The following is a 26399-nucleotide window of genomic DNA, read 5'->3' as shown; positions in this document are numbered from 1 at the left end:
CCGTAGCTACAACTTTGCGAGATATTGTTATTGAAAAATTAGGAGTCCCTGGAAGTTATTCTAAAAAAAGTAAAAAAAAAAATTTTCTTCCTATATTTTTTCAACAAAAGTGCACGAAAAAGCTATTTGTTGGAAACAAATTTTAACAAAATTTATTTGGCGGACTCTTAGCTATATTATTGCCATATAAAGTTAAGCCGTAGCACAAAGTCTGAATTAGCTGTTAACCAAAACCTGATGGCACCTTTTTTAGAGGCCCCACTGATTTTCAGAAACTTTGGGGGCCCATAAAAAAAAATCGGTCACCAAAATGGGCAAACTGAGTATAGGGTTGTACTACCCTTTGGTAGTAGAGTCGAACCTATACTGTCATGATCTTGTGTTTTTCCAAAAGTCTCCATTTGTTGCATAGTGTAATAAACCGACTATTTTAACAAAAATTTTAAGAAAATTTTTAAATTTTTAATTTGAAACATTTCACAGGTCAACAGCAAAAAAAGGCTTGACTAACCACTATATAGATTTTATTCATCATGGCTAAGTACAAAAATGGTAATTTTTTTTTGTTTTAAAAAAATCATGAAAAATCTAAAATGACAGAAATTGTTCAGTTTTATGACTTTATCACAAAGCCACATGTAATAGCAACAAAATGAGATATCGATCATAAAAATCGATGGATTCTTTTCGAATTTATTCACAATTAAGTGAATTCGCCCACTGTAGCCCATGACTTTTGAATAAAATACAAATTGTATCGGAAGTCAATTGTTTTCTTTTCTCTTATTACTTTTATACACTAAATACCAATTCATTCCATTTAAACAAAAACAAAAACAAAAAAAACCTTAACAAAATTGCAATAGCAACAAAATCAACTTACGTTGCAGAAAAAATATAAAAAAAATCGCTTCATAAAATTCTCATTTAATAATAAAAAAAAGTACAAAAAACTCAAAACTTAAATAATGACACATCAAGTTAAGTTTATATAGAAATAACAAAAGGTGTTGAAGAATTTCTCATAAAAAAAAAACATATTCAAAAATTAAATCTCTATAATAATGAAGTGAAATAAATTTAATCCGCTCGTACGCTAATTACTTGCCACAACACACTTGTGTTATTTCTATCTCTCTGATCGTCAATGCTGCTAATATGATGAGAATGTTGGTGTTGTAATCACATGCTTTTGACTCTTCTGGTTTTTTTTAACAACAAGAACAACAAAAATTGTTAATGATGTTTTTGTTTTGTTGTTATTGTTGTAGTTACAATCCAAATTGTCATGGTCTGTTATAATTGTAAATGACAATCATAATTTTTTTTCAGTTAAGGTTCCACATATGCAGCTGAGACACAGTGGAGTTATTTTGTTTTTGATGTGTTTTCTTTGAATTTTTAAACTTTCAGCCATGTAATTGCATGAAGAGTAATTTATTTGAATTCAATAATTGTATCAATCTTTGTGGTAATATGTATATCCAAAAGTTAAGCAATTAGCCAATGTATCCCTTGAAGACAGTAATTTTCACTAATGTCTGATCATTTAGCTTTTGTGTCATATGCTCTTTGTAGAGAGAAATCAATTGGTTACTTTATATATCCGAGGTAATCTAGCGTGAAGTCAATTTGCACTTAAGTGTCTCTAAGTAATAAAGAGTGTAGTCACTTTAAACTGGACTTTTTGTGGTTTTATACATATTAAGTTGATATAATTCTCATACAGTTTATTTTCTTTTTGCTTAAGTATACTGACACCCCATGTAACCTAGCGCAAAGTCAATTGCCACTTAAGTGTCTCTAAGTAATCAAGTAATCAATGTAGTCACTTTAAATATTTATTTTGCACTGCATTTTAGAAAATATTCAATTTACCCTCCAGAAGTATTCTATTGAAGAGTTGTCAGAGGAAGGTTTGTTTGCAAGCAATTGGTTATTGGACTGTCTATTTCAATTAGCACCCTTACAAGTTAAAATAACTAGTTGCGTAGCTGATCAAGTAACCAGATAGGTAGCTAGCAAGGTAACTGGCTCTATGTAATCGCTATTTGAATCCATTTCGTTGACTTTAGTGTTCAAATTCTTTGTTTTACTACGACAGCTCAGGTTTGTATTTAAAACAAGTAAGAGAGCTATATTCGGCTGTGCCGAATCTTATATACCCTTTACCAAATTATACTTCAAAATAAAAATTTTAAATATTTTATATTTATTTTTTTTGCAGTTTTTTAATTTTTTGGAAAAAATTATTTTCGTTTTTTTTTAATTTTTTTGTTTTAAATTTTTTTGTTTTTTAATTTTTTTTTTTTTTTGGTGAAAAAAAAATTCTGGTAAAAAATATTTTTTTCCGATTTCGAGCCATTGTAGGTCCAACTTACTATGGTCTTATATATGTCGTTGCAAAGGTCTTTGAAATATCTATCATTAGATATCCATATTGTCTATATTAATGACTTAGTAATCCAGATATAGGTCAAAAATCGAGGTTGTCCTGGTTTTTTTCTCATATCTCAGCCATTTGTGGACCGATTTTGCTGATTGATTTCAACAGACAGACGGACATGGCTTAATCGACTCCACTATCTATAAGGATCCAGAATATATATACTTCATAGGGTCGGAAATGAAAAATTTAGAAATTACAAACGGAATGACAAACTTATATATACCCTTCTCTCGAAGGTGAAGGGTATAAAAATAATGATTACGAGCTGCAGATTTTAATTAATATCTGCTAGTATACACAGTTTTGATCTCGCGAATTCCGAAGATATAAACGGCAAACCAAAGAATCTAATCTTCATCACAACATGGCCAATCTTCAGATAAAGACAATTAACATGTTTAATGAGAGACCGAAAACATCCATCAGATTCATTGAAGCCTTTCCTAGCCACTCCACTCTTCTCGAACTTAACTGATCGTGAATCTCGCAAAATCTGCTAGTATAATCAGATCCTTTCTTCCTAACGATAGCAACTTTTTTTAAAAAAATTTAAATTTGTTCCTTTCCTTTTTTATATGAAAACTTTTCGTTTTTGGGGGGGGAAATTTCCTATTTCACTGACCTAATATTCATGTTTAATGAGAGACCGAAAACATCCATCAGATTCATTGAGGCCTTTCCTAGCCACTCCACTCTTCTCGAACTGAACTGATCGTGAATCTCGAAATCTCTGCAATCCTCTAAGTATACTCAGATCCTTCCGAACGAGGGATAAAACCCATGAACGAATTTTGTTCCTACCTTATAATCGCGTAATTTAAAGCAATGTTCCAGTTCTATGACACATATTAGCCAAACAATCAGTCCGTTTGTTACTAGCATGGCCCTCATGAGCAGGTACCCAGCATTATGTCATTGTGCTTCGTTTTCAATTAGCATTCCATGACGCCAGCTAACTTCAGAAGATATAGGACCTTAGTATCCGATATTTCAAAAATCGTAAAACCTCTCAAACTCCTTCTCTAACACTCAATAGTGCAGATGAGTGTAGAGTACATCTCTGTCTTAAAGATTGACGATTAGGCTCACCTAGGAATATATCTTAAAAAGGTGGGGTAAAAAACACCGGCCTTAGTCTGATATACAAGAGAAGTTTTCAAAGATCCCGAGAATTCACCACTGATGTACCTGGTAATATGAATGTTTATGATCCCTAATTCTTTAATCTTCAATCTGGGCTGTTTGGACGTCTAGATCCAAGAAAAAATCTATTTGGAGAAAAAAGTAAGCTACAGGTAAGCTGAAATGCTTACAAGCTATTCTTCAATAGTATTAAAGCTTCCAAAAAGATCAGCAATAAATTATGATTTGATTTGATTAGAACATCAGTGTTAGCGTCATTGAAACTAAGATATTCTGATAACACTGTAGAACAATGGAAATGGATACCTCACGCTATCGCAAACTCACTAGGATTACATGAACTCAGAGCTCTCACCCAGACGTGATGGTATTACGTTTGAGATTTAACTCCAACAAATACCGCAAAGTGAAGATAAATTTGTTTGTTTTCAAAACTCATTACTTCTGAAAACACTTGCAATTAAATTGAATTTCTTCCTAGAAGAACGATTGATCAAAACCTCTTGTCGCCTAATTTACCAGAAAGATATCAACTGAAATTGTTTTTTATGGTCTTGTAAATACTTTGGACAAATTTACTAGATCAGTTATTACCATTCTGGTAAATGAGATGACAAGAGATTTGGATTAATCGTTCTTTCTAGGTAGAAAGAGTACTCCATGATTGTATGCACTAAAAATATCAAGGAACCGGCCTTGATCTGATGAAGGAATGGATGGGTCTCAGCTTCATCCTAGATAATTGTTTTAGACACGAGAGAAAAGGGGCTCCAAATATGCGCTTCCTCATGTTGGATAGAGCCGGGCAATGGCAGAATTGGTGGTACACAGTCTCCTCCTCTTAATCATTATTACAGCATATGCACAATTAGCAGGTCATTAGTCCATCTGTTTTGTGCAAGGGAGATACCCGAAAAGATATCAATCGCCACCTCAACCATATTTGTTCTCCTTCTGGTTAATTCATCGCTATACAATTACCCTGATTTCCACAGTATCCAGGCATCCATATAAGCATTATCCCAGAATGTCTCGCTTTCTCATTTATTGATACCCGTCATTCCTGGATTAACCTAGATGTTGTGAAGACACCCGATATTCCATTAAAGACAGCCAAGCTATCAGTAAATTTACAGAAATCTCCAGATATTCGATAATACCTCAGCCAGTTGGATGCACGTTTTATGGCAGTAATTTCCGCCTGAAGAGCAGTGAAGAAGTCTGTTTTTATATAAAGCCAATCATCTCAGTTTTGCGTTCTTACAATAATTTAAGCAACTTTGTCAGCAGAAGCCCGCTTGAAGATGTTTTCTTACAACTTAACCAGAATTTGATACTGAATCTATTGAAACCAATGAAGATTTAAGGCTGAAAACTGTAAATTGGAAATTTCCACCCCCTTTATTATATGAGGAATATTTAAATCAATGAATCTAAATAAGCTAGTGACTGTGGATTTTTTATAACTCAAGGTGATACTTGTTCTATTTAGGAAATATTTCGATAAATTTTTTTAAAAGCAACCGGATCAGTCGCCATAGCTTAATATCTTTAAAGTTACATCTAGACAGTAAATCAGGCATCAGAGGAGACATAGCTCTTTGTCATAAGTTAAATTTATCGAACTCTTTCATCTATTATCCTGTGACTTGGAGTGTTTTAGACATGAAAACTTATTCTTACAGAATGAATTCTGTATATCCTGGCTACTAAATATTCTACATCACTGTTTACGAAGAAGAATCCTCTTTGCTAGCTAGACAAAGTCTCTTTTCGGAATATGTAACGAGGTAGATAGATGAGCTAATGTGAAGATGAAGAGAATTATGTTGCTCTGCTCCTGCTAATGACAGAGAATTGTTTGTTTCATTGAGTTTATCTTTATTTATTAGAAGCTCAAATTACTTCAACAGTGGTATGCAAATTTAGACTTTGACTAAGGAAAGAGGAGTTGACCAATGTGAACTCGCCTCCAAGAAACAGCTAGCTCTCAAATCTTAATCAATGGGAACAAGTAAGAAAGTATGGTCGGTCAAGCCCGACCATATAATACCCTACACTAAGTAAAAGAGCAAAATCATTATTCTTTTAAAATTTCAATAATTTATATTTTTGAGTGATTTTCGGAAGTGGGGGCTATGACCAATTATGGACCGATCACCATGAAATTAGGTCGTGTGATTTATGTCTATATGAAAGTTTACTATGTTGAATTTTGTGAGTATACCAACATTTTTAAGCGATTTATGCACGTTAAAGTGATTTTCGGAAGCGGGTCTATATGGGAGCTATGACTAATTATGGAGCGATCGTAACAAAATTTGGTGACATGAATTTTGTATATATAAAACTTATTTGGAGCGCAATTTGTGGAGATACATTTATAAATTAAACATTTATGATCGATGAAGTCCAATTTCGGAAGGACATTTGTATGGGGGCTAGGTGAAATAATGGTCCGATTTCAGCCAGTTTCAATAGGATTGGTCCTTGGGCCGAAAAAATAATATGTACCAAATTTGATCGAAATATCTTCAAAATTGTGACCTGTACTCTACGCACAAGGTTTACATGGACAGCCAGCCAACCAGATGGACGGACATCGTTTAATCGACTCAGAAAGTGATTCTAAGTCGATCGGTATACTTTAAGGTGGGTTTTAGACTAATATTTTTGGGCGTTACAAACATCTGCACAAACGCATTATACCCTCCCCACTATGATGGTGTAGGGTATAAAAATGGACACAGCCAACGAGAAACTTCTTGCTGAAGTTGAAGCTGCAGTTCAAGAAACTTCTAGAGTCAACAATGAGAAGCTGTTAGCTGAAGTTCAAGAAACTTCTAAAGCCAACAACGAGAAATTATTAGTTGAAAAGGCTGCGAAATTTCAGGAAAGTTCTAAAGCTACAGATGAGAAACTTCAAGAAATTTGTGTGGTTATAAGAAGCAAAGTGGATTTCATTGACAAAAATGTGTTCGACTTAGAGAGCTGCCTACAAATACAAGTCATAGACGTCAATAGAAAATTGTCCGACTTAGAGAGCGATCAGACATGCCTCAATCTTGAATCTCTGCATTCAAGATTGAGGCATTTCTGAATGGCATTCATGACCCTGATGTAAAACGTGAAACTGTTTCATTCGCATTGGCACAAGAAACAGCGAAATTAATGCCTAAGTCACAAATAAGCAAAGTGAGAAATATTGAGGTTATAGCTGAAATTGAGAGAAATATAGTCGAGCAAAGCAAGGTCAGAGTAAAATGTTATAAATGCGGTTAATATGGTCATATTCTTTTTATTAGTGTTTGTAAACTAGAAAATGAATCAATTGGAATCACGTGTTGAGACTGGCCGTTGAAGTAATCGACTTCTGCAGCAGATGTTTAGATAAAGATGAAGAGGAAAATGATCCTTTGAGATGTCTTCAGCAGTTGAGATAAATATAACGAGGATAATGTTGCTCTACTATCTGGCACGAAGGAAACAGAGATTTTTTACAGTTGCTAACATTGTCGAAGGAGTTGACTAATGTTTCGAAAATATCCTGGATACTAAAGGTACTGCATTAATACTTTATATTTGAATCATTTGGGTCCATGATCCAATGCTAGAGGTTAAACTTATAAACGGCTCCAGCTGTGGAGATGAGTATGAAGCGGATACTGAAAGAGCTGGATGAAAGGAAAAAGAGCTAACATTGTGGAACTATCTGATTTATTATGCCTTGAGTTGGAATGCATTATGGACTTCATATGAACCTCAAATTGATTTAACAATGGAAATAATTGTTTCACTCATATCCAGTTTTGTTTCACCACAATTTAAATTAGAGTACGATATTTTAAACATCAGTGTCATATGAAATATGACTCAATTTATTTTAAACTTCACTGTAATCAGCAAAGCAGACTTTGCCTGCTGCCCCACATTTCAAAAGACAAATAATTCCCTGTCATAATTACGCAGATAAATCGAAATGAATTTATTTGTGTCCCATTTAATTTAGCTCAACACTTGTGTATTAAGAAAAAGGCAATTAATTAACAAATAAAATATGCATAAATATTCCATAAAAATAAGAATTAAAAAAACATTTTAATATGAACTGTAGTTAGTGCCCTCTTTACTACAAAAAACTGTACATTTCATTAAAAAAAAACCTGAGTATTAAACTCAAAACCCTCATCATGTATTGTTTACTATTAATCAGTTTTTAATTATTTCATCACTTGCAAAAGTATCAGGTTTCATGACAAACCAAATCGAAATTAAATGAATTTTCAAATACAAATTTAAAGCTTATGTTGAGCTTAACATTTAAACTAAAAGTATTGCTTTGTTTTCAAAATAATAAAAAAAAAATTAATTGAAAACAAACTAAAATCATTGCCCCTGTTTCAAATAAAACATTTTTCGAAAACAAAAAAGAGGCTAATAAAAAATGAATATTGAAAGGTCAAGGCCGATCAAAAAAGTACCCTACTGGGAATATTAGAATTTTTCAATTGTTATCATTGAAATTTGAGCGATCCCACTTCGTTGCTAATAGATCAGTTTACAATACCGAATGAAATTGTTGAAGAACGGCTAGAAATTGGGTTGTTTTAATTAAAAAACTGTTAAGGAAACAGAATCTTTGATTGACAAGTTCAAAATTCAACAACCTCACTGACTAACTGTTCTAGAACAACAATATGGTAGTTTTCGTAGCACCATTTCTATATTAGTTTAGTCCAGTTGCGGATCCAGAGGGGGTGATATAGGAAATTCCACCCCCCCCAAAACCGAAAAGTTTTCATATAAAAAAGGTATAAAAAGAAAAATGTAGAACAAATTGTTTGCCCCCCAAAGGGTTGACCTGGATCAGCGCATAGTTTAGTCCCAATTCAATTGCTTGATACTGGACTCAAGGCTGGAATTAAACTTGCTTTCAACTTGAATTCCAGCCTATTGGGATTTGTTTACACCAGCTATAGGGCATTTAAATCAAACATTCCACCGTTAATTGTTAAATTCAAAACAATTGAATAATGAGAAATTTCCTACAAACAAAAACTAAAAGTGTTAAATACTTTTGCAACCCTTTCACCACTTCTATACAAGACTGCAGGAAAAAAATCATGTTAAACAAACATTTTTTTTTGTACCAAAAGGAAGAAAAAAAAATGTACAAAAACAAAGGGCAGACACTTTGTCTTACGACGAACATACCAACAACAATATTAAAATTCAGTAAATTTCATATAGTTGTTATTGTTGTAACTAGAACAGAACTAGAACAGAACTAGAACAGAACTAGAACAGAACTAGAACAGAACTAGAACAGAACTAGAACAGAACTAGAACAGAACTAGAACAGAACTTGAACAGAACTAGAACAGAACTAGAACAGAACTAGAACAGAACTAGAACAGAACTAGAACAGAACAGAACTAGAACAGAACTAGAACAGAACTAGAACAAGAACAGAACAGAACTAGAACAGAACTAGAACAGAACTAGAACAGAACTAGAACAGAACTAGAACAGAACTAGAACAGAACTAGAACAGAACTAGAACAGAACTAGAACAGAACTAGAACAGAACAGAACTAGAACAGAACTAGAACAGAACTAGAACAGAACAGAACTAGAACAGAACTAGAACAGAACTAGAACAGAACTTGAACAGAACTAGAACAGAACTAGAACAGAACTAGAACAGAACAGAACTAGAACAGAACTAGAACAGAACTAGAACAGAACAGAACTAGAACAGAACTAGAACAGAACTAGAACAGAACTAGAACAGAACTAGAACAGAACTAGAACAGAACTAGAACAGAACTAGAACATAACTAAAACAGAACTAGAACAGAACTAGAACAGAACAGAACTAGAACAGAACTAGAACAGAACTAGAACAGAACTAGAACAGAACTAGAACAGAACTAGAACAGAACTAGAACAGAACTAGAACAGAACTAGAAAAGAACTAGAACAGAACTAGAACAGAACTAGAACAGAACTAGAACAGAACTAGAACAGAACTAGAACAGAACTAGAACAGAACTAGAACAGAACTAGAACAGAACTAGAACAGAACTAGAACAGAACAGAACTAGAACAGAACTAGAACAGAACTAGAACAGAACAGAACTAGAACAGAACTAGAACAGAACTAGAACAGAACTTGAACAGAACTAGAACAGAACTAGAACAGAACTAGAACAGAACAGAACTAGAACAGAACTAGAACAGAACTAGAACAGAACAGAACTAGAACAGAACTAGAACAGAACTAGAACAGAACTAGAACAGAACTAGAACAGAACTAGAACATAACTAAAACAGAACTAGAACAGAACTAGAACAGAACTAGAACAGAACTAGAACAGAACTAGAACAGAACTAGAACAGAACTAGAACAGAACTAGAACAGAACTAGAAAAGAACTAGAACAGAACTAGAACAGAACTAGAACAGAACTAGAACAGAACTAGAACAGAACTAGAACAGAACTAGAACAGAACTAGAACAGAACTAGAACAGAACTAGAACAGAACTAGAACAGGACTAGAACAGGACTAGAACAGGACTAGAACAGAACTAGAACAGAACTAGAACAGAACTAGAACAGAACTAGAACAGAACTAGAACAGAACTAGAACAGAACTAGAACAGAACTAGAACAGAACTAGAACAGAACTAGAACAGAACTAGAACAGAACTAGAACAGAACTAGAACAGAACTAGAACAGAACTAGAACAGAACTAGAACAGAACTAGAACAGAACTAGAACAGAACTAGAACAGAACTAGAACAGAACTAGAACAGAACTAGAACTAGAACAGAACTAGAACAGAACTAGAACAGAACTAGAACAGAACTAGAACAGAACTAGAACAGAACTAGAACAGAACTAGAACTAGAACAGAACTAGAACAGAACTAGAACAGAACTAGAACAGAACTTGAACAGAACTAGAACAGAACTAGAACAGAACTAGAACAGAACAGAACTAGAACAGAACTAGAACAGAACTAGAACAGAACAGAACTAGAACAGAACTAGAACAGAACTAGAACAGAACTAGAACAGAACTAGAACAGAACTAGAACAGAACTAGAACATAACTAAAACAGAACTAGAACAGAACTAGAACAGAACTAGAACAGAACTAGAACAGAACTAGAACAGAACTAGAACAGAACTAGAACAGAACTAGAACAGAACTAGAAAAGAACTAGAACAGAACTAGAACAGAACTAGAACAGAACTAGAACAGAACTAGAACAGAACTAGAACAGAACTAGAACAGAACTAGAACAGAACTAGAACAGAACTAGAACAGAACTAGAACAGGACTAGAACAGGACTAGAACAGGACTAGAACAGAACTAGAACAGAACTAGAACAGAACTAGAACAGAACTAGAACAGAACTAGAACAGAACTAGAACAGAACTAGAACAGAACTAGAACAGAACTAGAACAGAACTAGAACAGAACTAGAACAGAACTAGAACAGAACTAGAACAGAACTAGAACAGAACTAGAACAGAACTAGAACAGAACTAGAACAGAACTAGAACAGAACTAGAACAGAACTAGAACAGAACTAGAACAGAACTAGAACAGAACTAGAACAGAACTAGAACAGAACTAGAACAGAACTAGAACAGAACTAGAACAGAACTAGAACAGAACTAGAACAGAACTAGAACAGAACTAGAACAGAACTAGAACTAGAACAGAACTAGAACAGAACTAGAACAGAACTAGAACAGAACTAGAACAGAACTAGAACAGAACTAGAACAGAACTAGAACAGAACTAGAACAGAACTAGAACAGAACTAGAACAGAACTAGAACAGAACTAGAACAGAACAGAACAGAACTAGAACTAGAACTAGAACTAGAACTAGAACTAGAACTAGAACTAGAACTAGAACAGAACCCGCTATAAATTTGAACTCAACTGAAATTAAACAAATAATGTCATTCCTTTGCAACTCTGTTATTAACTGACATGTGTTGCTTTAGCAATTTTTTTCTGTTTTTTTTTAAAAAAACAACAATGGAAATATTAAAAAAAAAGTAAATGAATAAATAAAAAATGAAGTGATGATGGTACAGCTAATAAATATTTCTGTTCTTTGTTCAAAATGCCACAAATATAATTTAAAGTTTTTTTTTAGTCTACTAAATACGAACGAGTGCACACGTACTTACCCTGGCCATGCAACATGTGATGATGGGCAGCGGCAACTTGTGATTGTGTTACTTGCAAATGTTGTTGTTGCTGATGATGCTGCTGTTGTTGTTGTTGTAAATGTGTTGGTTGATAATGATGTGGATGATGATGATGGTGATGAGTTGGTGGTAGAGTATGTGCAGCAGTGTGTTGTTGCATCTGTTGGTTGTGAGTTGAGTGTGAGGTTAAATGATGTGGTAAAAATGCTGCTGCTACAGCAGCATGAGCATTAAAATAAGCCATTCTAGAGGCAGCAGCCATAGACAATTGATGTTGCTGTTGCTGCTGCTGTTGCTGACGTCTCTTATCGGTTTCCTCATTATAAGAAGATAAAGAGGAATTTGCCGATGAAATTGAATTTGTTGAAGGTGATATTGAATTTGGCGTTGTTGCAATATCTGTTACCGTTGTTGTGGATGATGTTGTTGTTGCATTAGTTGCCGTTGCATTATATAAATTGGAGGAAATTTTAATTGTTGCCGTTGCTGGAGATTCACTGGTTACCTTAAACTCTTCTTCGTTGTCATGTTGCGGAGCTACCAACGTTATTTGTTTGCAATTTATTGCTGCTGGACTTGGGATGCATTTACCATTTATTGCTGCTAGGGCCTGTTGATCCTTGCTGGAGTTTTCACTTTTATTCGCCTGCTCCTTTTGTTTTGCCATTGCTACTACAGCTGCTGCAGCTGCGGCTTTTGTACTGTTCAGTCCCAGAAGTTCTTGTATGGCAAATGGTGAACGTTGTGGCATGATTTATTTGCTATGTTTCTTTTTATGACTTTTTTTAACACATTTATAGAATTTTTAATTTTTCTTTTTTAGTTTTATTTAAAATCTTGGCAATTGAAGAAAACTGGAATTGAAAAGGAACTGAAGTAGAACTAGAAATTAAACTCAGCTAGAGTTAAATTTAAAATAAACTGGAGATTAACTATGACTAAACTAGAATGGAATAGGAACTGGGGTAGACCTGAACTAAAAGTTCACTTAAACAGAACTATGACTGAAGTAGATCTAAAATAGAACTGAACTAAAACTTCACGATTATTAAAGAATTTTAGTTGCCTGTTCAACTAAAAAATACAAGAAATTTGTTCAAAATTCCGTCGGCAAGACTCGTTTTTATTAAACAAATCTTCTACTGATTTTCTTTATTGCAATCAGATCATTATTGATTGATTTTTAAGAAATTCGTTGGCATTCGTGTTATTTACAGTTTAATAACCGACCATGCTCGATCACTGATGACTATCAGTGTAGATTAAGCTTTTATTTGCCTGGAGATCGCAAAACAGAGCAATATTTTGAGATTTAGAAGGGATTATTTTCCTAAATTTTTAGAATTCAAATATGGACACATCAGAAAAAAGACCCATGCACCAATATCCTGAAGAAGCCTTAAAATATGCTATTTGCGAAAAAAGAGAACTGACGATTTCGTTATTAGGTGTCAGTAAAAAATCCGTTTTCAACCATACAGGACAGATTATACGGCCGTGTCCCCAGTGACGCCCGTAGAACAAGTGAGGTTGCAAAAATCAAAATATTGAATAAACCCCTTTTACAGTAAATTGTCCAACGATTTCAAAAATGCTACACTTATTACAATCAGATTTTTGGTTCAGAAGATATTGACTGATTTTCAGTTTTCAAAAAACAGACCATTTTGAGGTAATTTGGTCCGCTTTCAGATACAATATATCGAAAGCTATGTAACTGATCGTCATTATTTTTGATTCTTTTGATAGATATGTATATTTATTAAGAAAAGAATAAACAGAAATTGTACTGTTTGCTTTGTATTTGTCCAGGTAAATCGATATTTACCAACTATCCATTTTTTCAATATGTTTCAACTTTGAAGGAAAATAAAAAAAAACTGTCAATTTCTATATTTGCCATATTTTCAAAACAGGTTCTTTGATTATTCCTTTATCTAATGCAAATATTTCCAGCTGGCCGTTCTTGCCCCACTTTTTGCTAGAGGTAAAATTTTGAAAAAAGACAAAAATTGTTTTTTTCAAGAAAATTTTTTTTTAATCTTTTCTGGAATAATTATAAATCATAAAAGCCTTTAAAAAGAGAGAGAAGAGTTCTTGCCACATTTTTTGCTAGAGGTAAAATTTTGAAAAAAGATAAAAATTTATTTTTTTCAAAAAAAATTATTTTTTTTATCTTTTCTGGAATAATTTTAAATCATAAAAGCCTTTAAAAAGAAACATAAAAAATTAAAAAATATTTAATTTTTCTTCCCATAAAATAGATTTTTCCACAAATTTCAACCCATAAGTAGGCACCTGAAAGGCGTAGAACCATTTTCAAACACTCATTTCATAGGCTGATCAATTATCTATCATATGCCTTTTAAATTGTTTGATTATCACATTTGATTCAAAAGTTATGATTTTTGCAACGAAAAAACTCAAATGGCGCCACTCCGAAGAAAAATTGTGTCATGCTCTAGCAAAATGTAGATTTCCATTAAAAACACATAATATTTAAATGGTCGACCCGGAAATAAAAAAAAGTAGAGGGAAATAAATCTGTAACATCTTAACGCTTAATCTAATTTCAATGAAATTTGATACGCGCAAAGAGCTTGGACTTCAGGGGTCCCCAAAGTAAGGCACCTCGGGTATGTTACATTTTTAAAACGATACTATTTCTTCGTTTGGGTTCCAATTTCAAAAAACTTACATAGAAAGAATCTCCTTCTCGAGCACTATAAATATATCTTATAGCTTAGGAGATAATTATTCGCATTTTGAAATTAAATTTTCAATATTTTTAACCACCCAACTCCAGTTTTTTAATAACAGCTGATTCAAATATTTCCCGATTTTCTCCACTTTTATTTTTATATGTTAAACAGAAAAATTATTGTTTAAAAATCATGAACGACTTCAACTTCAACGACTTCAGTTATATGCATTTTAATTTAATCATGTAAGAAAGCTATATTCGGCTGTGCCGAATCTTATATACCCTTCACCAAATTATACTTCAAAATACAAATTTTAAATATTTTTAGGTAAACAAAATTTAGTTTTTTTTCCAAAGTCGTTTTTTCATTCTTTTGAAAACAAAAATGTTTGACTTGTTTTTTTTAAATTTTCAAAATTTTTATTTTTTTTTTAATTTTCGATTTGTTTTTTAAAATTAATTTTTTTAAATTTTCAAAATTTTTATTTTTTTTCAATTTTTTTTTTAAATTTAGCAAAAAGAAAACTTTTGGTGAGAAAAAAAAAATTCGGGTTAAAAATATTTTTTACGATTTTGACCCATTACTATGGTCTTATATACCTCATTGCAAAGGTATTTGAAATATCTATCATTAGATATCCATATTGTCTATATTAATGACTTAGTAATCCAGATATAGGTCAAAAAATATTTCTAAAATCGATGTTATACTGGTTTTTTCCTTATATCTCAGCCATTCGATTTTCACGATTTTAAATAGCAACCGAGCCGGAAGAATTACGGAAATATTGATGTATGAATCGTGTATGTAAGTTATTTTTGTGCTTCGGAAAGTTGATTTCAACAGACAGACATACAGACGGATATGGCTTAATCGACTCCGCTATCTATAAGGATCCAGAATATATATACTTTATAGGATCGGAAATGAAAGATGTAGAAATTGCAAATGGGATGACAAACTTATATATACCCTTCTCCCGAAGGTGAGAAAAGGAAAAAAATACTTTTCTTCTTTTTAAGTTATCTAAACAAATTTCTAAGAAGATGCACATAGAATTTATATTTTCTGAAAAGCTAACTTTACAGCAAATATTATAAATGAAAAAATATTTGAAAATTTCTGATAGCGAGGAGACCATGTTCATCAAAAAAACGCCTATTTTTTATGTAAAATTAAAATTTAGGGGAAAAATTCTCAAATCGCCTAGTGGATATCAAATTATAGTAACCTATTTTAAATGGCCCAATATGTTCCTAATTATTTTGTAAAGGGTTTCGATAACCTCACCCCTGGTATATTTATTATAGCCAAAAAACTAAAAAATTAAATTTTTTGGGAGTTTTCAACAGTTTTTTTTTGAGGAATTGCGGGATTCTTGATTACAAATTTAAAAACTTGTTTTTATTTTTCCATTTTCAATAGAAAAATCTATAAAACTGTAAATTTTCATTAAAACATATTCATAAATAAAAATTTAATTTCAATAAGAAAAATGTATACCTTCGCAAAAACTCAATCAAAAGCATTTTTTGTCAGGATTTTCAAAAAAATATTCCGTGAATTTTTTTATTGTCAAAAGTTATATATATTTTTGAAAAATAGACAAAATCCCCTATCCATTGATATATAATATGTCCACCTTATATTTTTTAGGATGCAAATAAATTAGGGAAAACTTAACAACTCGCAGAGAATTTACCACGTACATAATTATAAGGAGGGGGTTTTGGAAAAGTAGACAAAGTACCACCAACTTTAGCTACAGAAAATCACAGTGAAACCTTTTCAAAGTTCATTCCCAACTGCATCAACAAGTAATAATGATACTTTGTTTCAGCCTGTTAACTATTCCAGTCCAATCCCAACTAGACCTTTAAATATTAACCCACCGCTTCCAACGAATATAATCTGTCCTTCTCCAAGCTCATCAGTTACTAGAAAGATTAGTAAAAATTCCTTATGCACTTCGCTAATGAAAGTCAACTCCATGTCACCAATATTTGAAAAACATTTACAGTGAGCCTCAAAAGTGAGTATACACCAAAAAATATTTGATTTTTTTTAAGATAATGAAAATCCTAAAATTTATTCATCGAAAAAAAAACAAAAGATTATTTTTCAAATGTTAGGTATTGAAAATCACAGTTTTCAAAAGTCATTATTTCACCATGAGTGGAAGGGTATTTATAAGTTTGTCATTTCATTTGTAATTTCTAAATTTTTCAAAGCGGAGTCGATATATTCATGTCTGTCTGTATGTTGAATTCAACTTTCCGTAACCCCCCAAAGAACTTACATACATGATTCATACATCAATATAGGCTGTAGTGCCGGTTCGGTTGCTATTTCAAATGGAGAAAATCGGCCCACAAATGGCAGAGATATAAGCAAAAACCATGAATACCTCGATTTTTTAAATATTTTTATCTATAGTTGGATTACTAAGTCACTAGTATAGACAATATGGACATCTAATGATAGATATTTCAAAGACCTTTCTAAAGATGCATATAACGTCATAGTAATTCAGACCTACAATGGATCAAAATCGGGAAAAATATTTTTTAAACCAAGTTTTTCTTTATAAAAAAAAAAAAAAATTTCTCACTAATAAAATAAAATTCAGAAAATTGTGTGTGCGTACAAGCATGTGTTTTGTTTTTGTTAAATTTTTTTGCAATAACAAAACACATACAAAATTTACACTCAAAGTACATGCTTGACGCACATACAATTTTCTGAAAATAAGCGAATTCACTTAATTGTGAATAAATTCGAAAATAATCCATAGATTTTTATGATAGATATCTCATTTTGTTCCTATTACATGTGGCTTTGCGATAAAGCAATAAATCTAAACAATTTCTGTCGTTTTCGATTTTTCATGATTTTTTTAAAACAAAAAAATTGGATATTTTCAAGTAAAAAAATAATTTTTTGCTTAAATTTGTTATTATAACTCCGAAACTACTCAACCGATTAAAACGCAATGTATATAAGAAAATTTGTACATAGCATGGAGAAAATGTTTTCAACATTCAATCAATCGAAAGAAGAACATTAACTACTCAATTTCATGTATATCAAACAAAAAAGGTAAATTTTGTGAAAATGAGCGAATTCACTTAATTGTGAATAAATTCGAAAAGAATCAATCGATTTTTATCTTCGATATGTCATTTTGTTGCAATTATACGCGGCTTTGCGACAAAGTAATAAAACTGACGAAGTTCTTCTGTTTTCGATTTTTCACGAGTTTTTTAAAAATCAAAAATTTGCTTTTTTCACGTAAAAAATATATTTTTTGCTTCAATTTGTTATTATAACTCCGAAACTACTGAGCCGATTAAAACGTAATATATAAACAGATTAAATAATATCGGACTAACTCTTTTTGAGTTATCATAAATTATGTGGAGAAACATCTAAAAAAATTCTCAATTTTAGAAAAAAAAATTTAGAAAAAAAATCTATCCATAGAATTAAAAAATTTTACAATTTTTTTACTTAGTAAATCTATGAATATAGTGGTTAGTGAAGCCTTTTTTGCTGTTGGCTGTTGTTTATTTTAGCTGTGAAAATCTAAAAGTTTTGTTTCCTTAAAACGGATTTCCCAAATTGCATTTAATTTCCAAATAATTTTGTAAAAAAGTTTCTTTTATTTACCAATAAATTGTTTCTAAATTTCAAAATTCAATTTTAAAGTTGTTGGTTGGCAACAAAAACCAATAATATTTAAATAAAAATCTCAAGTTACAAAAGTTTTTATTTATTAAAAATGAATTTGTAAAAAAATGGCCCAAAAATAAATAAAATTTTCATAAATTTTCTTCTAAATGTTTGTTTCTTTAAGAATTTTATATTTGCAATTTTTTCTCTAAAGATTTAACCTTAAAATTTAACCGGTTTTTGTCTAGCATCTACATTTAGAAAAGCACACATTTATTTTTACTAACATTTTCTCAAACAATTTGTTAAAACAATATTTTTATCTTTGTTTTCATTAATATTTTGTGGTTAATTCATGACAAACACTATTAATTTTCTTTATTACACCAAAAACAACAAAAAAAAACGCGCACTCTACACACTTTATTAACAATAAATGGTGACTTTTGTTGTTGCAGCAAAGCAACAAAAAAACATAAACAACAAAACACAACACAACAACTACTAAATACGAATACAGTGGACAACTACTATATCACATTTAACAGCACAAGACGTAAAGTTGTTTTTTTTATTTTGTTTTTAGTTTGTTATTGTACTAACGAAATATCGCTTAGTTTTTGTTTGGTGTTGTTGTTTTTCTAACTGTTATTTAATGCGTCTTTACAACGTATACAACAAATTCGCAATAATTTCCACGTTAAACTGTTGTCAAACTAAACAGCAACCAACAGTTTTGAGCTCTGCAACAAAAACAAAGCCAACAAAAATTGTATTTAAAAAAAAATAAAAGCAAGGAACAAAAAAAATAATGCAAAAAATTTACGTAGAGCAAAAAAAAATGAACGGAAAACGTTAAATGCGAAAAAAAGCAGCACTAGTAAAAAAAAATAACAGCAGCAACAACATCATCTCATACTGGCAAACAGAGGACTGAGTAGTGATGACGATTCACTAAGCAATGATGACGTTACACTAAGGCGCACACAACTAAAAGCAACAACAACAAATGTTTTTAAAAAAAAGGAGTTTAAAAAACAAGAATTGAAGCTCACTTACACATTTACACTTAGGATCGCATTTTTTTTATAACACAAATTTCGGGGGAGAAATTTCATGTAAAAAGATTTGCGCAAAAATAACAATAATAAAAAATATTTGCCAAAAAAAAAGCAAAGCAAACAAACATATTCAGTTGCAATATGAATCAAATAAACAACAATGAAAGTTAAAAAATAAAAAAACAATAAATAAATGAGAAGTCCGACAAGTTATTGCCGTTAAAAAAAGAGTTAAAATGGCTTTTGCTCTTATTAGTATTTGTATTAGTGTAGTGAGAGTTCTCCTCATAGAGAAAATCAACTGGAAGAAATGTTTGTTGTTATTTTGTTGTGTAGCAAACGAAAGCAACATTTTTACTGTTTTAAAAAGGAAATTAAGAGGAACAAAACAAACAAATAACGGCAAAATTATTATTGTTGGCAATAATGCCAGATGAGGGGGAATTTTGCGGATAAATAAGTTAAAGTGGGATTAAAGGAAATGTTTAATATTTTAGGTTATTTTTTAGGGGAAAAAAAACATTGTTTAAATAAAAACAAAGCAATACCAGATTGTTAAAAATGCATAGAACAAGGTTTGCTTTATAATTTTGTTTTAAAAAATCCCAATTTTGTTCCTAAAATTTTATTTTCATTTCAACTTGAAATTTTCTTTAATTTTTAAAACAAAAATATTTTAAAAACTTCTATTAAGAATGGATGCTTTCTCTATTTTTGCAATAAAATTTATTTAACTTTCCAATTTTTTTGGAAAATTACAAGTGGCGAAAAATTTAATACATTAAAAAAGATTCTCAAGATGATTGCTTTGAAAATCTAAAAATAAACATTCATTTTCAAAAGCCTAAATTTAAATTTTGCTTAAAATACAAGTTTTTTTTTAATATTTCAATAAAATTGTTTAAAATGAAAATTAAAATTACAGATTCTGAAAGTTAAATGCCTTAAAATTTTTTTTAAATTGAAAAGTTTACACAGGACAACAAAATTGAAAAAATATTAGAGGCTTTTTAAGCCACTACATACACAATTTTGATGTATTATGGTTCCATTAATACAAATATGGTTCAAATTTTAAATTCTATGGAAAAGTATTTTTTTTAATTTTTTTTTTTTTTTACTAAAATTGATAATTTTTTTAGAAGTTTCTACACATAATTTATGATAACTCAAAAAGGGTTAGTCCGATATTATTAAAATAAACTTAGAAAAGTTTAGATTTCCATATCCTTTAATACGTTTATATATTAAGTTTTAATCGGTTGAGTAGTTTTGGAGTTATAATAACAAATTGAAGCAAAAAATATATTTTTTAAGTGAAAATATAAATTTTTTTGTTTTAAAAAAATCATGAAAAATCGAAAATGGCAGATATCGTTTAGATTTGTTACTTTATCGCAAAGCCACATGTAATGGGAACAAAATGGGATATCTACTATGAAAATCGATGGATTTTTTTCGATTTTATTCACAATTAAGTGAATTCGCTCATTTTCACAAAATTTTACTTTTTTATTTTATATACATAAAATTGATTAGTTAGTGTTCTCGTTTCGATTGATAGAATTTTGAAAATATTTTCCCCATGCTATGTACAAATTTTCTTATATATATTGCGTTTTAATCGGTTGAGTAGTTTCGGAGTTATTCTAACAAATTGAAGCAACAAATTATTTTTTTACTTGAAAATAGCAAATTTATTTGTTTAAAAAAAATCATGAAACATCGAAAACGGCAGAAATTGTTTAGATTTGTTACTTTATTGCAAAGCCACATATAATAGGAATAAAATGAGATATCTATCGTAAAAATCGATAGATTATTTTCGAATTTATTCACAATTAAGTGAATTCGCTCATTTTCACAAAATTTAACTTTTTTGTTTAATAAACATAAAATTGAGTAGTTAATGTTCTTCTTTTGACTGATTGAATTTTGAAAACATTTTCCCCAAATTTTCTTATATATATTGAGTTTTAATCGGTTGAGTAGTTTCGGAGTTATATTAACAAATTGAAGCAAAAAATATATTTTTTATGTGAAAATATAAATTTTTTTGTTTCAAAAAAAATCATGAAAAATCGAAAACGACAGAAATTGGTTAGATTTGTTACTCTATCGCAAAGCCACATGTAATAGGAACAAAATGAGATATCGATAATAATAATTGATGGATTATTTTCGAATTTATTCTCAGTTAAGTGAATTCGCTCATTTTCACAAAATTTTTGGGTTTTTGTTTGATATACATAAAATTGATTAGTTAATGTTCTTCTTTCGATTGATTTTATTTTGAAAACATTTTCTCCATGCTATGTACAAATTTTCTTATATATATTGCCTTTTAATCGGTTGAGTAGTTTCGGTTATAATAACAAATTGAAGCAATAAATATATTTTTTTTGTGAAAATATAAAATTTTTTTGTTTCAAAAAAATCAAGAAAAATCGAAAACAGCAGAAATTGTTTAGATTTGTTACTTTATCGCAAAGCCACATGTAATAGGAACAAAATGAGGTATGTATCGTAAAAATCGATTGATTATTTTCGAATTTATTCACAATTAACTGATTTCGCTTATTTTCAGAAAATTGTACTTTGAGTGTAAATTTTATATGTGTTTTGTTATTGTAACAAAAATTTTACCAAAAAACAAACTTTTTCGAGTTTGTTGCCCTTTGGTTATTAAACAAAACATTATTGAAATTAAAACACAGAGATACCAGTTTGTTAAATTTTATAATTTTGTTTTAAAAATTCAAAATTATTTTCCTAAAATTTTATTTTCATTTCAACTTGAAATTTTTTTTTGGAAAATTACAATTTGCAAAAAATACATTAAAAGGCTTAGTTATTGGTGAAGAAATAAAATAAAATAGAAAAAAGTGATTCTCAAGATGTTTGCTTTGAAAATCCTAAAATTATATTTCATTTTCTAAAGCTAAAATTTAAGCTTTGCTCAAAAAATTATGTTTTCTTTCATTTTGCTATAAAATTGTTTAAAACAGAAGTAAAAATTACAGTTTCCGAATGTTAAATGCCTTTAAAATTGAATTTATAAGTTAATTATTTTAAGAATAACCAAATTTGCGGATAAAAAATTAAATAAAAATTATTGCTTTCAATATTTCTGCAAAAACTTCTAACATTTTATTTCAAATCACGCAATTTTGTTATTTAGTTGTTAGTTCTTTTAAAAATTTTAAAATTCTCATTCATTTTGCAATAAAAAATTTCATTAAATTCAAAAATTTAAAGTTTTGTTTCTATAAAATTCTTAAAAATAAAAATAGAAATAAAACCATCAACAACAATTTTATTGAAAATTACAGTTGCCAAAAGTTGTCTTAAAAAATCCCAAAGTTTCCTTTAATTTTCTAAAGCAAAAATTTAAATTTTATTAAAATTCCCACTTTTTAGCTTTTTGCAAAGTTTTGAAGCAATTTCCTGCAATTTCAATGTCTCAGTAAGAACCCTAGGGGAACAGAAATTAACACAAAACTTGTCACGTAACTAAGGTTCCAAAGTGATAGGGACCGGTTCTAGTTCAAACACTTTATATGAAGGGGACCTGTCACTTTAACATGGCGATGTCCTAGCTGGGGGTAAATTGACAACAAAAGTATTTGTTCTGTTTTAGATTCATGGATAAAATATTTGACAATTTATAAATTGTACAAGTCAAGTGATATGTCCTCTTTTCACATATCACAAGACTAGTTCGTTTAAAACAATTGACACAAATTTCCCGCAGAGAATTCACTTTTTTATTTTAAAATAAAAACAAGGATTTTTTGAGATAGTTGAGATTTTTTTTATTGGATTGTAAAGAATTTTGTCCGATTTAGTATTTAATAAAATATCCATTAAATGGCCATTACACTTTTCATGAAATTTTCCATAACTTTTTCACAGACATGTGGCTGTATCTCCTTGCTGAGGCGTTGGATCTCGGATTAGAGCACAGGAATTGTTTCTGGTTTATTCGCATAAACCTGAGTTTTCAAAATCCCAAAGAAAAAACTCACACGGTAAATCGCATGATCTTGGTGGCCAGTTGACATCAGAATTTCTTGAGAAAACTAGTTTTGGAAATCTTTGCTGCAATAAATCGGTAGTTGCAAGCGCGGTGTGACAGTTGTTCGTCGAGATCCATGTCATCCAGTTAAGGCTACAAGAACTCCGTTATCATGTTCCTATAACAGTCACTGCAATTTCGGCCTCATCTTCAAAATCAACAATATCCGCACCAGAAAGTTGCTTGTTGTGGGTGCATGTGTTTGTCATGGATTGCATGAGGCTTTTCTGAGCCCCAAATTCAACAATATTTATACCCTACGCCACCATAGTGTGGAGGGTATTATACGTTTGTGCAGATGTTTGTAACGCCCAGAAATATTAGTCTTAAACCGATCGACTTAGAATCACTTTCTGAGTCGATTAAACGATGTCCGTCCGTTCGCCTATCTGGCTGGTCGGCTGGCTGTCCATGTAAACCTTGTGCGCAGACTACATGTCGCAATTTTGAAGATATTTCGATAAAATTTGGTACATATCAATTTTTCTGCCTAAGAACCAAGCTTATTGAAACTGGCTGAAATTAGTTCATTATTTCACCTAGCCCCCATACAAATGTCCTTCCGAAATTGGACTTTATCGGTCATAAATGTTTAATTTATAAATGTATCTCCACAAATTCCGCTCCAAATAAGTTTTATATACACAAAATTCATGTCACCAAATTTTGTTACGATCGGTTCATAATTAGTCATAGCTCCCATATAGATCCGCTTCCGAAAATCACTTTAACGTGCATAAATCTCTTAAAAATGTTGGCATGCACATGAAATTCAACATAGCTAACTTTAATATAGACATAAATCACACGACCTAATTTCATGGTGATCGGTCCATAATTGGTCATAGCCCTCATATAAGGTCTACTTCCGAAAATCACTCAAAAGTAAAAATTCTTGAAATTTAAAAGAAAAATGTTTTTGCTGTTTTACTTAGTATTATATGGTCGGGCTTGACCGATCATACATTCTTACTTGTTTGTATTCACAATGCCATTCAGATGGAAATACTCTGCATCGGAGAAGATGACTTTATACGACTAAAATTGACTTCACTTTGCTCATTACATATTGAACGAATTGACTCGCTGAATTTTTTTTTGGGTCAAAATTCGCTGCGTAGTGCATCCAGAAATTTGAAGTTGTTGAGAACGATGCCGAATTGATGTTTTCGGGTTTTCAGCAGAAATGTTTTCAAGAGACCGACCTGTACGTTGTCGCACAGTAGTCTTACTGTCCATAACCGACTCTGTTTCTTTATTGACCAATCTTCGAACTGCCCATCTTATGAGGCCAAGAACGAATCTAGCCAATATTCTGTTCCAAAGTGAAGCGTATCCCAGAGAGAGCGTTCTGCATCGACCGAAACAAAGAGTAGTCAGGCGGGGCAATGTCTGGACTATTAAGCGGCAGAAACTATTAAATATTTTTTCATTAATTTTCTAAAAATATGACAAAATCTTAAACATTATTTCAGCATTAACGATCAAAATTAAATTGCTAACTGCAGTTTCTTGAAATTGAATTCATTTAAAAGTGTTTTTGCTATAAAATCTAACTAATTTTCAAAATTTAATTGCAAATAATAGTTTCTTGAAATTGTATTCCTTTAAAAGTAATTCAGAAGATGATTATGTGAAAAATCCTTAAGTTAATGACAACTTTCTAAAGAAAAACATCGAATTTCAATAAAATGTTAAATATAACTGAGGTTTCCAAAAGTTTAGTTTAAAAATTCCAAACAAACATTTAACAAAAATTTCTTATTTTTATGCGCTAAACACAGAAAAGTAGACTCTATCGCTTTTGTTTAATACAAGAAATATTTAGCCATAATATTTGGTTTTTTATATTTGTATGTTTTTAAATGATTCGAGACACAGAAAGATAAAGACAAAAGCGTATTCCGCTGACATATGGAAATGAAAATTGCTCGAAATGCAAGTAACATCAGTAATTTTAGTAAGATATCTCACTTAGTAATGGTGGAGAACGATTACTGTTTGAATATTTTTCAAATTCAGGCCAACAGATCATGACTTGAACCTACTACTTAGTTCTAAAGACATAAAGTTTTTAAAGTAAACAAAAAAACATCCATTCATTCCTAGTATTTCTTGCAAATAGAAATTTTTTTGTTGAATTAAACTCGTTTTGAAAAATCAAAACAGTTGTCTTCTGTAAATCATATTTTTAAGTGGGTCATTGTATTTAAAAATAATTAATTAAAATAAACTCCAGATTTTTTAATTTTGATCACTATTTACCGACGGCAAAGTTTATTATTTACCATTTAAATTAAGTTTTCTTAATAAATTTCGTATTGCTTAAGGTTCTTTCTTCACACATTATCTATTTTTAAAATCCATATATAGTAATTTTGGGTATTTATTTAGCGCTTTATGGTAATTTATTGTGCCAAACACATATGGCCAGCGTTTGTTTTAACATAAAAGTAAAAACAACGTATGTAGCTTTTAAAAATACTGTGCAGCCAGAAATTTGTTCTTAAAAATGTAAACAGGGCAGGGGCGTTAACCAAACCCAACATGTTTGCTAAGCTGCAGTAGTAGTGGTAGTGTAATGATAAACAAGAAACCTTAAAAACAATTTATTTTCTTATCATCCGCTATTTCTTAGTTATTATATAGTTCTACTCTTCTATTAATCATATAGCTAAGCTCTTTTCTCCTTAAGATTGCAAAGCAAAGAGAAATTCTCATTAGATTCCCCTGTTTGATAAAGTGCTCAAAAAAACATGGCGCATGCTTCACAATAATGTTGTTGGAAAAACATATATAGTGTTACTCTTTTCCTAGGGCTAGTGTTGCTCTTTTATCATTTATTATTCTTATTAAACAATTCCAATTGGATTGAAAATTTCTCCAGTTATCTACAAATTCCATTGATAAGAAAATTCCCCTGTGTGAGTAATATTCCCATAAATTTCTCCTTGTTAAGTGTTAAGTTGTACGTTTATGTTGTGCTCTTGCTTTTACTTGTTTGTAAATAAATGATGTTTGCTTTTGGTTTCTCCTGTTTTTATTTTTTTTG

At 30.8% G+C, this 26399-nt stretch overlaps 1 protein-coding gene across 1 annotated transcript in view; it reads right to left on the bottom strand.

Annotated features, from left to right (window-relative positions):
• The window catches only part of Vsx2 (Visual system homeobox 2), a 233765-nt gene extending 221183 nt beyond the window's left edge, over positions 1-12582 (bottom strand). The window contains exon 1 of the mRNA XM_065509541.1: positions 11811-12582. Within this exon, the coding sequence (XP_065365613.1) occupies positions 11811-12582 (772 nt within the window). The remainder of the gene's footprint in view (positions 1-11810) is intronic.
• Between the last annotated feature and the right edge of the window lie 13817 nt (positions 12583-26399).

This window comes from Calliphora vicina, chromosome 4 (genome assembly GCF_958450345.1).
Source record: "Calliphora vicina chromosome 4, idCalVici1.1, whole genome shotgun sequence".
Taxonomy (NCBI): Eukaryota; Metazoa; Arthropoda; class Insecta; order Diptera; family Calliphoridae; genus Calliphora; species Calliphora vicina.
Note: the sequence above shows the minus strand (reverse complement) of the source record. Positions and strands in the feature narration are given on the sequence as shown.